Raw genomic sequence first — 18,702 nt, forward strand, 5'->3', positions numbered from 1 at the left:
CAATATATGCAGAGTTCAGAATGACCATGACACCAATAATCAGGAAATATTATAATACCAGTAGAATGTTCTTCTAAGGCCTCTAACCCTTTTGCTTGACGTGGTTATGTTGGGATGTTTTTTTTTCTTTCTTTAGAAAAAAAAGTTCCTTTTTTGCAAATAACTTTGCAAAGTCTTTCTTTTTTGTCCTGTTTTTTTTTGTCTTGCAGATCGTTGTCGATCATGTACCCTTCGGGTAGAAGGAGTGCGTCGGCGAGGCTGCCCCCTAACAACTTCATGAACCTGAAGACGGTGGAGGTCGGTAGGGGTAGGAATGGCTACGGCTTCACTGTGGCGGGACAGCACCCCTGTGTGCTCAGCTGCATCATGCCCAACAGTCCTGCTGAATTTGCGATGCTGAAACCAGGAGATTGCGTCATCGCCGTTAATGGAGAGAACGTGACGAGGCTGAATCACGAGCAGTTCATTAAGCTGATCGGCGAGACGACGGGAGTTTTACGACTCACGGTCGCCGACATGGCTGCGGAGGATCTGTCTGACGAAGATGATTATTACGACGGCCGTTATCCGAGACAGAGCGGCTCTTTCCCCCGAGCGAGGAGCTCTACTCCGGGCATGCAACGGACACAGATGGTTCTGGAGGAGCTCAACAACGGAGCTCTCTTCCAGGGACACCCAAGCAGGAAGGCTCATTACACGCAGCAAATGTATTACAACGGCGGTGGCACGAACGGGTTTAATTCCAGGGTCGACGACCAGGACAAGTTTGCTCCGGGGCACTTGAGCCCTTACAACCGCACAGACCAGATGAACGCTGGAAGTAATGCCAGGGCCTACGAGGATAGCTACTGGAACGGTCAAAAATTGGAGCACGTTAATCGTGCGAACAAACCTAAGAGGAGACAAAGAGATCATCGTCAGAGGGCGACACCCGTCGTCGCCCAGAGGAGTTACTACGTGAAGGAAGATCCTTACGATGAAGAAGACGAAGAGGAGGAGGAGATTGACACAAGACCACTGACTCCATACGAACTCAATAACATTGCTTACCCTTCGATGGTAAGAACAGACCTCAAGAAGTCTGTCAAAGCAGAAGAACTTGAGGAGACGAACTCCCACATGGTCACCGTAGTCATAGGATATCTAGGGTCTGTGGACATCCCTGCTGCTGCTAATTTACCGACGGCTAGCTTGCAAGCTATCAGAGGCTGCGTCAGGAGGCTGAGGGTGGAGCAGAGGATCCACTCCTTAATGGTTATGAACATTGATCCATCAGGGATCAGGTTACTGAACGCCAGCAGTCAAGTGACGGTCATGTACCCAGCGAACAAAATCGTATTCAGTGGTATCTGCCCGGACGATAAGCGCTGCTTCGGAGTGGTGACCGTCCAGAATGCTGCAGTCGGTCAGACTCCGGTCCTCGACGATGAGGAACCCATAGGCAGCGCGTGCCACGTATTCATTATAGACCCCGAGTTGAGTTCCCATCAAATGCACGAAGAGATTTCCCTGCAGTTTGGCTTAGACTGTACGCCCAGCCTGGAGAACCACACCTGCGCCGAGTACCCGTCTTCCTCCCGTGTCGTCCTGCATCACGTATCTCAGTTTTATCAGGACAGGCAGGATAACTCCCACTTTGGTGACTTCTACGGACAGGCGCCGTACGTCGGCGTCTCCCGCAGGAGTAACAGCGGCAGCAGCAACAGCGACAGCGGATTCGGCAACGGGGGTCGGGACGGGGTGCACGCCAACGGCTCCGACCAGATCCTGGACGTCGCATCTCACATCCGTAACCAGAGGGCCAACCGCTCGCTTACCGCCGGTCACAACCCGGGCCACCCCGGCAGACCCTCCAATCACAACTCCCACTACGTGAACTTTGCTCGGTCAGAGTTGACATCCCACCACCAGTCTGAAATGTCATCCCCGAAGGCCAACCACGTCGGTAGAGTTAACCTGGAAGATAAGCTGACTCCTCGCGCCCGACCTGACCCGGTGCAGGTACCCTCATCTCGACCGTCCCATGCCGTCGCCCCCACCCTCAGGTCCGGCAGCGTCAACATCTTTGAAATGGCCCAGTCTTCCACGCTCCCGACCACCCAGAGAGACGTCCGTAGACTTCCGTTGCGTCACGTGTCTCACGATCCCAGCTGGGAAAACGGCAGTGACGTTCATCCCAACAGTTTACCCGAAAATTTCAATGGAATGGACCCGTATGGGAGTTCCGCCGGTCATCGGAATTACGTTAGCCAGCCCACTGTACAGTACCAGCAGCCTTATCTACAGCCGCCTTACAGTCAGGTGAGTCTCTTGAAAGTTTAACCAACATTATTATTAAATATTAAAACGATTAAACATGAAACAATTCATAGTTTTTGTAATGTTTTTTCTTATGATTTTGTTATTGCTTTTAATTGTTAATTTGTTACTGTATGATATCAAACAACTGTGAAGAATGGACAAGAAAAATTTAATAAATTAAGATATTGGCGATTTGACCACGTTAAATTCAAGATTTAACTTGATATGTCCAGCATAATAATAGCTCTGTAATTTTAATAAAATTTGCTCAAAAGCAGTCATATTAATTATGAACAGTGTGTACACCCGGTATTATGCATGTTACTTTAATAGCAATCCTTCAGTGTGTGTTTTTGTGTTAAATAGTGCTATACGTGTGTAGCATGAATTTATTGCTTCAATTTCAATCCAAGACTAAAATTTGGATTTGGGGACATATTTCTTGCCTTTAAAATGATGGATATATATAAATAGTATATTGTATACTGACAATATATATACTTAAGCACTAATTCCGTTCTGTACTGTAGCTGTTAAATTTTTAACTGTGCATCCAGCAAGGAAACATAAATTTCTCAAATTAGTTGAAATTAGAATTGAATTATGGATCACTTTGTTGCATATGATATTACTACTATGCACACAGTTGTCACTATGAAAAGCCATTGTTGTTATATCTACAGAGCTCTTACAATCTATACAGTTATTTTGTTTGAAGGTAAGGCAATCCAGGGGTAATACTTTATGCTTACTCAATGGTTGGCTTTTTGTAGGGTCATTGCAACAAGTACTTTACACAGCTGTATTGAAAGGTCCCAAATGGCAGATTCTTTGTTATATATTTGAAGTAACTGGTGAAAAGTGCAAACCATGGTGGCCTAGATCTCTATTTTCATTGAAAAATGATTTACTGAATTTTCTCCAAATTTTAAAGTATTTCTATTTGGTTCAGATTTCAGCCTTCAGTGTCATTTGGTTAGGTTTCTTAAGGAAGATTTATCAGTTGTAGTTCACTATAAAAAAAAAAATATAAAAAAAACATGCTTTGGTACAGATTTAGAAGGAGAAAAAACACTTTCTTCGGTAGGTTGGAAGGAAATTAATTTTGACTGGCATGTAGATTAAAATTGATGACACATTACTGTGAATGCCGTGACTGTTAAAGGAGTTTATGTTGTACATAGGGGATCATATTGAGGGACTGCCCACTGTACGTTACAATTGAAGTTGACATAAATTATATACAAGTTTATTTATTCTTCACTACTTTTTGTGTCTTTTGAAACTTTTCCAGCAAGTTTCAGGTGGTTATTATTACAACAACCATCAGTCTATTAATTTAAAAAAACAAAAACAAAAAACAATATGGATTATGCACATTTTAAGTTATTGCGCAGTTTGAATGTTTGGGGATGGTTTTAAAAGCAACATTTACTTCATGGGCAGTATGATTTTTAAGCCAGGTTGTTTGTTAGCCAATGTTACAAATATGTTTCTATCTTTCTATTACAATGTAACCTTGTATATCACTCATATACTGTAGCAATGTACACTCACTACATCTGGGTTGTCATTCATTACTACAGTAGTCTTGAGTATGAACCTGTGTACATATATTGTACCTTTTCCCAGTAAGATACACCTGCTCAGTTTGATACTAATTTCTGTAAAATACTAACTGTATTTTTTTGCTTGATTTGAAAATTCCAGACATCAGTTTTGGGATATTTTATATGTTCACAAAGTGATTGTCTGAAATGTGCACACTTGGGTATGTGGGTGTGAGAAGGCCTTACCCTGATACAAGACTGTAAACCTTGAAACCTTTTTAACTTTTTTAACTTCAAAGCCACAAACTTTGGCAAAATATTTCCTTCTGACCATGTATTCCAACCAAACTTCCCACAAACTCCTGCTAGAGTAGGCCATTGTTGTGTCATCCAATATTTATTTCACTAAATGTTTTGCCTGATTATTATTATTTTCTGGGCTTGTGAAAGTTACCCATAAATTCCCTTCTTGTGCCTCTTGGGGATTCAACATTACAGTAATTTACCCACAATGCATTGAAGTAGGGCATGGTTTCTGGTTTGTCTGTTTTTTTCTGTGTGCCTGTTTAGTGTTATATAATATTCCAGCTCAATACATGCAGCCCAGTACCTGTGCATGCATGCCAAGCTTCCATCCGAATACTTGCTGTGGACGAAAGGAAATCAATATCGACTGGCATTGTCAAAGTGAATGATGACACACTCCATGGACATTGTCTCTCATTAAAGGGACATAGCTGATTATTGCAACCAATCACTCTACTGTACGTTAGTACTATTACCTAGGACTAGATATTTTCAAGTATTACTGTGATATCATATGTGATATTGTGGGCCATTTAGTTTATAAATGCAGTCATCATCCTTAGTTGAGTGAATCCCTAGGCTTTAAGAAGCCGACAAACTCTCGTTGAAATCAGGTCTACTGAAATACAAGTGATGAAAATGGATGAGCACCGGTGTATAATATATCAAAGCCAATTCTCTTTTGATAAGTGTTTTAAAGAATATCTAAGCAGCACTGGGTGTAATTGTCTGACCCATTCCTGCTCCCGGCCCCTGCAGTTTAACATCCCCATCCCACCAACAAAAGTGGACCTCAGCCCTCTGACCACTTGCTGAGGAAGGTGCATGACGGCATCCCACCGTGCAAACCGTGCAGTTGAAAGAAAGTTGTTTTGAAGTGTATCCAATTTCGCAAACGAGCAATCCAGGTAGGACTCCGACGCTGCACATGTGCAACAATATTGAATAACTGTAGGTCAAGAGAATCTGGTTACTTGGCGAGGGTTTGTATGATCGTCAACCTAGAGGTCGTGGGATCGACACAATGTATTGGCTTCACCGCGTCTTCACCTGAAACCACCATCATCACTGGTGAGAGGTACCGAGGCCAACCTGTCGAAAGGAACAGCACAGAAACAGCCTTACATGAATGCAGTAGTAAGCCACTCTACCCCTTTAAGAAATAGTGTACAAAGGATATTGGCACCCGGCTCTACATAATTTGTTAGTATAACAGATCCACTGACAAAATGCACAATTTTATTACTGTCCATAATTATTTTGGGTGATAATCATGATAAATACATCTTTCTTTTCCAGGGAATGAGAGCTTAATATTTTTCCTTTCTACTTTCAGAGTAAAGGTTGTTACAGGGTAGGAAGGAGTGTTTGTGGAGGGGAAGGGGGAGTTCGGGAGGGGGAATGACATATGAAACAGAGTTTGTGGGTGAAGAAGGTCGTCAATTGGTGTGTTCCACAATGATGGTATTTTTTCCGTTTTTTGATCTATCATTTACTAGAAACGTACCTGGTAGTGCAATTTAAAGTAAACAGAACTTTTGATGTTGTCTTGATCCTGTGTTGCCTCCTTAAGTTGTCAATTGAACTTGAAATTGGTTTCTTCAGGGCGCAGAGTTCACTTTACTGTGGTTCAGAACATACTAGAGTCTGTACCTGTAGTACTTACACTGCACTCATCCCCATACTTGTACTTTACCATATAGGCCGCCTATATTGTACAGTGTAGAAAATTTGTGTTTTACTGTTAGGTACTGTAGACAAGTAATTGTAGTGTAATGTACTGTACTAGACTGCACTATAATGTACTCTGCTAGACTGTACTGTGCTGTAGTACTGTGCAATGCCATACTTGACTGTACTGTGCTGTACTATGCTATGCTATGCCATACTGTACTGTAGTACTGTACTGTACTGCAGTACGGTACTGTAGTACTATACTTCACTGTGCTATGCCGTACTGTACTGCACTGTACTGTAGTACTGTGCTGTACTCTACTAGATGCCATACTGTACTGTAGTACTGTACTGCACTGCAGTACGGTACTGTAGTACTATGTACTGTTCTGTTCTGGGTTGTACTGTACAGTACATGTATACGTAAGTTTTGTAGTGTACTGAACATTACTTGTGTCTGGACATTACTGAAGCGCCTAACAAATTACTGTTGTTGCATGGATGTTTCATTAATTTAATCCAGAACTTTTTAAGTTAGAAATATATATGGGATTGGTGAGGGATTGGGGAATGTAGGAAGGGAGGTGAAGGGGGATGCCTGGCAGAAGAGGACCTGTGGATGACGGAATTGTTTATTATTGGACCCTTGAGTCATTTTTCAAACAGAGCTGGACTGTAAGATGTCATTTTGATCATGTGTTGTCAACTTGTACCTTTTTGTTCTGCAGGGCACTTACTGTATGTAGTACAGAAAACATACAAAACCAGTTACTGTAAATATCTATACAAATAAATATTCTCCCAACATTACCATACTGGAATATACTTTCCATATCTACAGTGTACTGGATTGTATCGTTAATTCCATTTACGGAGCTTTTTCAGTTAAAATGTTTTAATCAGTAGCTTTACAGTAATTTCAATTGAAAAACCAGCGCCCACAAAGGCCTCCTCCCTACAGTATAATAGTCTGAGTGCAGATATACAGTAGATGAAGTCTGGGAACATTCCAAACATTCTGTCAGGAATGCTTTTAAAGGTGAACAAAAGATACTGCAGTTTGTTAAATAATAGTGAAAAGAGATATTGATCTAGTTTTACAGATCTGGCTTAATAAGACCTTCACTGTTCATTGTAATACACCAAAAAAAAAAATGTCAATTTCCGAATGAATGCCTCGGGTAAATAATTAGGTAAATCCTACCGTGCCATACCATACAGTGGATTCTGAGGTTTGCTGTGTGTGCATGGACAGGGAGTCCTGAAACTTCATGGTGAGGTTTTGACTCCTGATATTTGTCTCATGTTCCTGCCTGGAGAATTTAAAGGGATACTGTGGTGTTAGGTGAAAAAACCCCATCTCAATATCTTGTTCCAAACTCCTGACATATGGTTGTTGATTGAATGGAACCTATTTTGGCTCAGGGATGAACCAGAGTTGATCATTCCGAGGAGTGCATCAAAGATGGTTTGTGAATGTCATGGCTGCAAATATTCGTCAAAAGATTTACTTTCCAAATATTGTAATTTCCTTGTTGATTTCATCTGTGAATATTTGCATGGCTGTCAAGGTTCTCTTTATTTAGAATTGTATTACACTGCAGACTTTTATTCAAAAAGAAAAAAAAAAATCATTTTTCAGCTGAATTGTTGTGACAACATTGATAATTTATTCTGCACTGTTGCCAGATGCATTATACAAAAGAGTTACTAAATTTGAAAAAAATCAAATTCTTTGAATTGCAGCAAGGATGTTGTGCTTAAAACTTTAAAAAAACAGGAGGAAAATTTCAAACAACTTCAACCACAGGAATATACCTTTAAACTTGATCCAGTATATATATTGGGTCCATATAGATCAGAAATCCTTCACTGACATGGTATTGTTGTATTGTTTAATGATGGTTCTACTGTGTCACTGTACTTCCCAATGCAACATTTGTCACTGCACACTGCTTCTTCGGACAATTCGGTTGAGTGTTGCAGTCAAGTTTTAAGTTCCATTTTTCAGGCTGGAATTTGTGTGTACAATCTCTTGGTAGAATGAAGCAAGTATTAAACAATTATTGATGCCTGTGAGGTACTTCTTATAGTCTTTCGTCCTGGAAGTGAATCCCGTATGAACGATAACGATTCGATAAAACTTGGGGTCTTCTCATTAAGTTGTAGTTACTAAATACATTACAATTGGATTGGAGTAATTGGACAACTGAAAATAACTGTCTGCAGAAGAAAGGAATCTTCTCATTGTTATTAACCACATAATGAATTACATGGTACTACTGTAGATATGTCTTAAAGCTGTACTGAGCTGCAGATTCCAATTTTCGTCAGAAATTGAATAAAACACATACTGCAGGTCTTGTTCATCAATCAATGTAAGTTCCAACTTTACAACCCCCCACTCCTACCCTCCCCCAATGTGACATCAGAAACTTTTCAAGTAAATCACCAAAAACAGACAGGAATAACAAACAAAAAAGCAAAAAGGAAGAAAGAAAATAACAAATGAAAAGTCTGTTCCTTGTCTATTTGCCATTTTGATATTTTCTTAACAACTTTGTTTTTGGATTTTCATACATTAATAATAATATCCTAACACTCTACAAAGTTTTGGGTTTTGTCAAGTTCAGGAACTGTCTCTCTTTTTCGAAGGGAATTCTCAAGTGTTAGTTCTCACTCTTCTTTCTAGTTTTACTTTTCCCAGTTGTCTCCAGAAGTGACCTCTCTGCAATCCTTGACAATAAAGTTTATAGTATCAAGTTGCTACCTACAGTAGGTTAAGTTTTATAGACATCTGTTACATATTTCCCAGTGCACACAAAAGTCTTACAAGACACTATATACAGTACATAAAGAAAAGTTGCCTTTAGGTCAAACTTCTTTTATTCGATGATTTATTGTGTTTTTACGGTGATTTCGCCATGCAGACTACATCTTGCTTCCTTCTTCTTGAATGCCCAGTGGCACATTGTACTGTGTTTACATGTTTGTCAGCACTGCAGTTATAAAGTAGCCCATAGATGTTAGAAAGAGCCTATATATAGTCTATTGATCTAGAAAAATAGGACAGTTATTCAAAGTATTTCCATTGCGGTTTTCTTGTTGTGTACAGCATACAGACATTACAGTTGGTTGTGGTTATTTTCTTCTTCTTTATATCCGGGGTGACTCTGCTGTGTGTTGTAGAAAGTAGCTTTTTACAATGTTAAAACCGTAGAAGAGTTTCAGTTTATTTCACTAGCTGTAGGATTATCGCTGGTTGTCAAACAAGTTTATATACACACACGGAAAAGTGGACATAATATAAGGTTACATCACAGAGCAGACTGTGTTTCTAAACCAGGTAAGAAAAACCTCACTCAATTCTAAGTTTAACTAAGTTTGTAATACACTCTCATCTGTCGCAACTCTAGTCAATACGTTTTACCATAGATCTATGTGACCGTATCGAACTGGTGGCATTTATAAGCCCTTCTGCCCGATAATATCGGCATCCCGGGCTCCAGCCCGGTCTCTCCTCGCTCACCAAATCTTCTCGAGCTCCCGACTCGGTAAAGACTTGTACCGGAACTGATTTCACAAAATTTCATCTGACGGTTAATTAGCTAGTCGGCCGATATCAGTTAAGGGGCGTGGACCTTCGAAAGCTTCTTCTCCCGTTGTTAAAAAGCGGTGTTGTAAAGAATTGTACCGGATGTTCCCCCGTTTTGAAATATATGTGAAGACCACTCAGTGCTACATACTTCATCAGTGTAGTGGGTTGTTCAGATGGGAAAGTGTATACTGTAAGTATGACTAGAGAGAAGTATAGAGTATTAGTGTCCTTGCTTGTTAATTTGCAAACCAGTTTAGTTGTTTGTGAAATTTTCTTCATTTGTCACTTACCCACCTCCCTCCCCCCTCCCCCCCCCCCCGTGCGTGTATGTACAGTACCCTCCCAAATCTACAGAGCCTTTAATACAACAATTGATAACGATTTTGCAAGTTGTGCTCTCACATGACCCCCTACAGATCATAGTGCCATCTACCTTCCTAAATTTAACATTAAGTTAAGTAACTTACAACCCTACTAACTCTAGCTGAGATATTACCCAATTGGTTCACTATTTTTTAAATACCTTTCTTATTTTTGGTTGAAAAAATTTTTCTTTTATAACGGATATTGGATTGTTCAAATCTATAGGCTTTCCTCATCTGTTACCTGTTTCCACAGCCAGCATAAAATGCACTCTAATCTACCTAAAGTACTTGTCCAAGTTTATGAATTTTTGGTCTTGAAATGTGTATTTTCTTCACATAAATTTCCTGGATTCATTCTCATCCGTGTTGTGATTATTCCACCATTGCAAAAAGTATAAAGAAATTTATGCACACTTATTGGGGGGGGGGGGGGGGGGGTTGCCTGCAAAGAAATTCTGTTTAACACGATTTTACTCTAACATATTACATACTCATTTTTACTCAATTTAAAAGAAGAATCATTTCAACCTGTCTCATCTCGATAAAGACACTTCCAGCCTCACATAGTAAAACCATGTTACCTACAGTATGTGACAGCTTAGCGGTTTGCAATTTGAAAGGCTAACTGTTTAATTGACTTTACAATTCCCTTTGTGATGGACACAAAGACCTGGACAAAAATAACATCCCCTCCCCCTCTTTCAATTTTTGGCATACATGTATGTTACCAGTCAGAAGTTTTAGAAGAATACCTTACTGAATGGATTTGTCGTTTAATACAAAGAGTGCAGTCCTGCAGGTGACTTTTGTGCTACATACCTGGCAAATGAACATCAACAGAGGAAACATGTCTTCTCTTCGAAATTAAGTTAGAAGACCTAGCTTTGTGTGTCGGTAAAGTTTCATTATGCAAGCATGCATGACTTTGGAAGCAACTTTGCAATTTTTGTTCTTGCTGAGATGGAATCATAAAACTTTTAGCAATAAATTAAGTTATGATGTGACCCATCAATTAATTGTGACGTTAGTAATTTGCCAAATTATGAGCAATATGACGTCAAGTCTTAATTTTGCATTTCTGTCATCTATGGTAAATAAGAACGGGAAAAAAGGACAAATTAAGCGAGTACCTATCAACTTTCTTTGTCTTTGTCAGACTTAGCAAAAATACCCATTTTGTAAAAATATACAGGTCTTTAAACAAGATCATCCTCTATATTGTGAATTAGCTTCACTGTGCGATATTAAAAACAAATTATACTTGATGGAATCCTGCAATCACTCCCAAGTTTTCGAATCACACTTTATAGAAATTCCTCTACTCATAGTGCTGTACTTTTAACTCATAGATTTTAATCCTTTGCTATAATCCTTTGAAGTATTTTAAATATTCATACCTTCTTATTTCTTTTAGTTTCTTTCTTTCTTTCAGTCTGTCTCTGTTCTCTGATCACTTTACATCATTAATTATTAGTTTTTCGTATGTAAATATAATTTATCCTATTTATAAATTTTTTATAATTCATACTGGAAAAAATGAATTGAATTGAATTGAAAAAATTGAATTTAGAAAATTTGAATTGAAACTGTGCAATAGGCAGGACTAATTGTCTGTGGTCGGTAATTGTCTAAGTAGACAAGTCTAAGTAGTTGTCTAAGTAGACAACTAAATTTTACGTTTTGTTTTTATTTTTTCTCAGATGACCAAGTTTCCCTTTAATTGTCCAAAAGTTCTAAGTTATCTTCCAAAAATTGATACTAGACATACTTGACAAATATAGCAGAAAAAAATCAATAACAAAAAAAATCTGCTTCAGCCATACAGGTAGTTTTAACACTATTTATGTGAATTTATAATACTGCTATATGTACAGTACAGTAGGCCTACTGTACACAATCTATCAGTTGAAGCTGAGTATCTGTGTGACCTACTTTAGAGAGAAATTAACTCACCTTTGTTATATTACAGTGATCAAATATAATGTTTGCAAATACATCTAGGTAGAATAAATAGTTATTGCATGAAAGCACATCTTAATTGTCAACATCCATTAGTGATTGATGAGTTTGGCGATACTGAACATACATATTGATGAACAATGCAAAAGTCTTTAAATCTCGAATGCAAATTTTTGCACAAAACAAAGTGTCGGGCCTCGAAATTCTGGCTGTACTTTTACTGGCTAATTTTATGTTAACTTTGGTTTTGGGCTTTTTGCCGTTTGCCAGTAGCAAGAAATTAAAAGGTACGAGAGGTTTTTTTTTGCGCGCTCGGCTAGTAGAAAATAAGAACCTAAGCACTGTAGGATGTTAAAGTCTGTTCATAATTAGTCAGTTTAAATTGCCATGATTTTCAGTATTTAACATGATATCCTGTATTACTTATTACGTAAGTAAACTGAAATTTAGAAAAAAGTTGCTAGTGAGAACTTGAGTTAATTCATTTTTGCAAGTACTTTCAAGTATCTCTTAGCAAGAAGCTAATTTAGTGAAATGCTAGACCTAAGTGGGGTTCCCGAATTCTTGAAAAATGTAACTTGAGAATCTTATGTTTTTAATGTTTTATGTTTTTTTTTATTGTTTCTATGGCTACTGTCCTGTATATACAGATTTGAGATTATAATTATTTACAGTAGTCTGTTGCTAAAGTACATATATACAGTAACACCTTACATTGCACACCAAAGTGCAATAGAACTATTTTGTCTTAATAACTAGAGGTAAACTGTACTAATAATGTCAGCTGGACTTCAGCTGGTGTTGGTTTACAAGTTATTTCAAGTTTCCGAGTTATTGCCATACATACTACACAATACTACTGTACATTCACGCTATACCCTGTACCATATAGTGTCTGGCACCTCACAAATCAGCACCGACCGGTTTATTAATGTGTGTTATTGTAGATGACCTCAATTTTTAATTCTTCTTCCAAGTTCTTTGTCAAGAAGGTTTTTATAAATTAACAGCATCCTGAAACAACAAGTCAACAATGATGCCAAGCTGAATTTCCGCTAAACCCAAAGATGTTCTCAATGCAGAGCACTAAGGGAAGAACTTAAACACATACCATGCACCATGTTATGAGATGTCTCATGCTGTATGTATATCTCACTTTAAATACAAACACCTGATCAGCTTTTGAGAACAGCTTTCGAATTTGCTTTGCTACCACCCTTACCTGTCTCCGTACAACAACTGCACCCTTCCCTCTACCATGTCTGTACTAGTGTTACCTGTACTGTAGTAACCTCTTTAAAACACTGACTACCCACTGTGGTGGCTGGTCATCTCTAGTCTCCTCATTCTACCGACTTAAGTGACTACTGTACTGATGTGGTTTAAAGTTGACACGTTTGTAATTAATATCAGTCCTTTCACACTGTTTACACTTGATCAGTAAACCTACAGCTCTGTCATTCGGAAGATTACATGTGTCGTGTTGGTTGGTATCTAAACCAGATCTGAGAATGAAGATCTCCTGCACCCCCTGCCTCTTTCTTACCCATGATCTCTATTCTCTTCTCTATTAAATATAGCACAAATTCCATCTTCTACCATGGTCTACAAAATATAGTAATAGTCCTTCTTATACTTTCCCCCTCCCCTTTCTAGAATATGACTGCACATTGTGGTACATACAGTATACTTTAATTTCAGTTTCTGTGAAAGATGTTTCACAAAAGGTAGGACTTGTTTTTTAAGGTTTGATGAAAAGTAAAAATGACACTGTTTTTTGCAATTTGCACAACACCAGACCAATGGACTTATCACTAGCATGCATTCAGCTCTGGACAAGCATTTCTACTCTGCTATATAGAACTGTTAATTACTCGTTGAGCACTTTACAGTACGTCTCATAAAATCGGTGTTAATTAGTAGACAATGTGACGAGTTCTTCAAAGGAGATACAAGCAGGTTTGCAAATAGGTGAAAGAGAGAGAAAGAGACAGCAATCTATTAAAAACAATGACATTATTAACGACTTCAGCTATAAAATGTGTTACATCTGGCTAACGAGTAAAATACATTTTATACGATTTTGAGAATCGGTTGCCATAATCAATGGTGGAATATTAACTGAAACCTTATGTTAAGTGGACTGTGCAAATAAAGGTTTGATGTGTTTATAGCTGGGGACTGCATTAGGGTAGTATCAAAGACGAAAGTCCTATCAAACGAGGATGGTCGTGTAAGTGAAATTTATAGGTAGGGGTGGTTAAATTCATGTCATGAATCTTAATAGCCTATAAAGGTCATTTATTTTATGGGGCAGCAAACTCAGTGTAATGGAATACAGTATACTCTTTAATAGTTCTCACCTTTCTAGAATAGAATTTGATTTTACATAATACCTGTTTGACCTTTGACATCTCAGTCAAACATCAAACATTAGACCGGTACACATATGGAGCATTTTAGTGTCTTGAAAGTAGTAAATAACAAAACTTGTAAATCTTCTGTCTATGTTATAAGTACAATTGATGTGTGGTATATCTATGCACAAGTTGATATATTAAATGAATACTTCATTCTGTGCATGCATACATGTACAGTACATCTCTCCCCACACCAATTACACTGTTGTTGCACCCATTTCTGGAACAGGTGATAAACCAGGACACCAAATCATAAAAAGTTCGGAATATTCCTTGCTTGAACTGAGGAAGAATAATTGTTCCTAAGAGGAGAATAGTTATTAAATTTAGGAACATTCCTATCTTTCTATTTCATAAAGCAATTTAGGAAGAATTCATTCCTGTCTTTGTAATGGAATTGTAACTTTTATGAAATAGAGCCCTGGTCACTTACTGTAGCCTTCCACAGTTTCAACTTTCAACAGTTTTCTTTTTGGAGTTTTGTATACTTAGGTCTCTCTAAAAGATACTTGTTTTGGCCTGTGGTATTTATTACCTGAATTACTTTTTACATCAGAGGAAGTGCCAGATTTGGCCAGACGTTTGACGTAGATCTACTATCTAAAAAACGTCACTTTTGTTGGAATATTGTACGCAGAAAGGAACAGTGTGGTACCTTTGTTGCTTGGAGATCTAGTAAAACATTTGTCGTTAATATAATATCACACATTTTTTTCCCTTCATATTGTCCAATGGCTATGCATACATTCATGTTGAAATCTGCGCTGGAACCCAGAACTAGAATTTTCATTCATGTATCAGCTTTAGATTAATTGTTTGTTTTGTAGCTCATGAATATTTATAACACATCAATGCCTATATTTCACAGCACTTCATCGTTATAAAGCTAAAGAATTAATCTATGGAGTGGTAACTGTAACATTGTAATTGTAGTACAGATGCTTCATAAATGACACCTCATCAAGCTAGGCACTGTACTAGGCCATCAAACTTTCAACGTCAACGTTCGGCATTTTCTCCTTTAAAACTGAAGTGGATGTAGTTTGCATACTTTGCTCCTTATCTGTGGAAACACTTAACAGACCATATTTAGACTTTTGTACTAAACTTTCTACGTTTAAGAGTTACCTAAAAACTCATTTCTTTACTTGTTCATTTGATAGGGATTGACTTGTTTTGTTAAGCACCTACTGTAGAGCAGCTATTTCTTGTTTCTGTTTTGGCACTATATAAATCCACTGTATTATTATAATTTAAAGAAAAATTAACAAATAGCTGTGCCTTTCCCTTTTCATTAACTTTGGGTTTTTAAAAACTTTGTTTATGGTGTATTGTCTTTCAGACAATGAGTTTTAACCTTCAGTTTGCTGTATTTTGCACCATACATCCAACGTACTTCCAGAAGTTTATTGTGGTTACTAAACAATTAACACTGTATGTGTGAGCAGTCTGAATCAACCCACGCTGGCACATCTTGTGTTCAGGTCGTTCTTTGTATCTGCTATCTATATATATAGATGTGTGTGGTTGAAAGAGGGGGTGATTATTTGTGGGATGACTTTGTAAAATTACCAATAATACATTGCGTGAATTAACACCAAAGTGAAAAGGTAAAGTGTGTTATTTTATCGGTGCTTTTACACTAGATCCTGATCAGATCTCGATGTCAGGATCTGATCCTGCACAACTCAAGGGTAAATGTGTCCGGATCAATGCATATAAGTTTACCCCATGGAGAGATGATCGTCTGATAACATGAGGGGATCTGATCCGGTTCTAGTGTCACAGCACCCACCCTATCATGGTATATTTCTGACATGGTATAGAGCTCTACAGTCTCACTGTACATGTGACAATACTTTTAAAATTGCATTTATCAAGGAAAAGCTTCTCATTATGTACAGGTATATATGCCAAAGTGAACTTGTTTCCTTAATTAGTGGATCACCACTTATAGTAGATATATGTAGCTTTTGCTATAGTTTTTGTGCTCAATGTATAAACAGCTTGTATAGGCAGTGGCAAAAGAAGTGAGATCACGACTCGAGTTTCATGTTCTTCGAACCTGATGATCATTCGATGAGCTTGAAATTCAAGTAGAATTCTCACTTCCATTGCCATCTTTGTAATTATATATTTTGAAGATTGATATACCAAACTGGCCACCTGCCATATTTATTTTAATCTTTCAAACCTTGATCTTTTACTGTCTTCCTGCTTACATGTGCTGCATTTGCCTTTTACTGAGGTATGCAGTACATTATTACTTTTGCATGGAAATTACAAATTTTTAACCATTTGTCTTTGTCTGGGAATAATGTGAAAGTTAAGAACTGCAAGGTGTTTATAGTGGGATACAGACTGTGTAGTGCTCTGGAAGTTTTGATTTACTATACTGACATTTGTACAGTTGACATAAATTTGACATTTGACATGTGTTTTCTGCATAAAAATATGGTTTCTCTCCCAGTCTCATTCATCATCAGGTCCTCAAGTTTCAAACATGTTAGCTAGAAAAATGTAAGTGTTTCAAAACTCTTTACAGTTGGCTTATAAAAACTATAAGTTCCCAGTACTGGTTGTTTTCCTGAATTCCATCATACCTCAGTTACTACTGTACATCCGGCTATATGGGGGCAGCCCAGTCATCTTAGCAGATAATAAAGCAGTACACTGGGCTTATGTTAGGTAAGGAAATCATGCCCATTGTGTTGACCGATGATTGTTAACCAACCAACCGTGGCCAAGCTCTTAATGTCTAATGCCGGAAAAATGCTTTATGTTGTAAAAGTGCTTTATGTTCTAATGACAATTGGGGAAACCCACCAGGCATTTTGACCAGTGATATATGTAGCCTTCCAATTTTAAGGCCTGATTAATCATTATACATATGTTTGCTCAGATGTGTTTTGGTTCCTGTTATATTTGTCAAGTCACCCATCATGTACATTCACAAATATTCTGCATGGTTTTCCATAATCGTGTATGTATCGAGAAAAGTCAACAAAGTAATGAATAAAGAAAAGCCATCGATATTTCTTCATGCAATGTCGAATTTGTATGTAAACGTGATATTTTAGACTTACTCAAGCCCTCATCTCTCTCCCACACGAAGACATTTATTCATGACGAAATTGGTAATTAGCTCCCAGAATGGATTGGAATATTCAGTGTAAACCATTACATTAATGATGTCGGCTATTAGTATACTTACATTTATTGTGCTCATGTTCTCATACCTATCTTGAATCTACATGTATATAAGCACCTACCCGTCTACTTTACAGTAACTTATATACACAGTGAAGACATTTGTAGCACATCATTCCCTACAGATCCCACTTCTAGGAGATCTTCTCGCTCCCGTCCCACTTGCTCCCTTGGTTGGGGAGGGGGAAGGAGGTAATTACTGTACCCTCATATGACATTTATTGGTAACTGATAAGTTACCTTTTAATCAACATGCAGTTTAATTATCAATCTAAAAACGGTTGCTATGCACATTCAGTAACGATCAAGGCTAGTACCCTGGCATTTTAAAGTCTACATTACCAGGCACATATCCGATGGATTGATATTGATGATGCTAAACTTGATTTCAGTTTCCTTGATTTATGAGGGTCTGTTTTGATGTAACAATATATATATTTATATATGCATATCTGCATCATACTGTAGGTTTGGTCTTCTGGAGGTATCTGTCCTGTACATGTACACCATGCAATACAAATGCATTGGCAAACGTACATGTATTAGAAATTGCAATTTTATAACTTTACGAGCGTCTGTGATAAACAAACAAAAAGTTACTTCAAATTTCATAGCATGTAAGCAGATGAGGCATCTTTTCAACAGTTATTCAGGGAATAATTTATGTGTTCAAATCTTGTGTAGCAATGTTTGAAGGCTCTGGAGTTTTCCTCTCTTTGTAATCCTGTGTAGAAAACTGCTATACATCTTTACACTGGCATAGCAACTCGGCCATTTTGTTTAGCGTTTTGCGATACGATACTGGATAAAAACTTTCCCTGTTTATGATCTGCGTGCTGAAATCAGACTAAGTGAAAGTGATTTGAATGGAAGTTCTGCTGGCTAGCCTCACAAGAATTTTAGAAACAGGCCATAAAAGAGCGATCTGAAAAGAATATACCTGTAGCTGAACATTGTATCCAGCAGTTTTTTAATGGACCACGGAAAGGTATTGCACAGCTGGTACACTATGGTGTGCACACACTGTAATCTGTTCTGGTTGCCTTTTAAATAGGCCTAGAATTATTTTATCAATTGAAAATGTTGCTCTTCAAGTTGGTTAAGTTTTAGTAGTTGTACTCATTAGTATGTTTTGCATTCTAAGCTAACTGTGCACAGTAGCCCATAACTTACAGTATTATTATTGATGTCAGGGCAGTGCTCATTGGCGTTACTGTAAGGTATGGTATCTATAAGATGTAGGCCTATATTGTTATAGAATTTGTGTATCAATCATAGAGACGTTTTGCAAGTTCGTTAACAATTATCCGTGTGATACA

At 37.9% G+C, this 18,702-nt stretch overlaps 1 protein-coding gene across 9 annotated transcripts in view; it reads left to right on the top strand.

Annotated features, from left to right (window-relative positions):
• The window catches only part of LOC139967455 (regulator of G-protein signaling 12-like), an 87,742-nt gene that overhangs the window by 2,363 nt on the left and 66,677 nt on the right, over positions 1-18,702 (top strand). For all 9 annotated transcript variants that reach the window (XM_071971291.1, XM_071971287.1, XM_071971290.1 and 6 more), the window contains exon 2: positions 210-2,301. In XM_071971291.1, the coding sequence (XP_071827392.1) occupies positions 223-2,301 (2,079 nt within the window). In that variant the 5' untranslated portion in view covers positions 210-222. The remainder of the gene's footprint in view (positions 1-209; positions 2,302-18,702) is intronic.

This window comes from Apostichopus japonicus, chromosome 5 (genome assembly GCF_037975245.1).
Source record: "Apostichopus japonicus isolate 1M-3 chromosome 5, ASM3797524v1, whole genome shotgun sequence".
Classification (NCBI taxonomy): Eukaryota; Metazoa; Echinodermata; class Holothuroidea; order Aspidochirotida; family Stichopodidae; genus Apostichopus; species Apostichopus japonicus.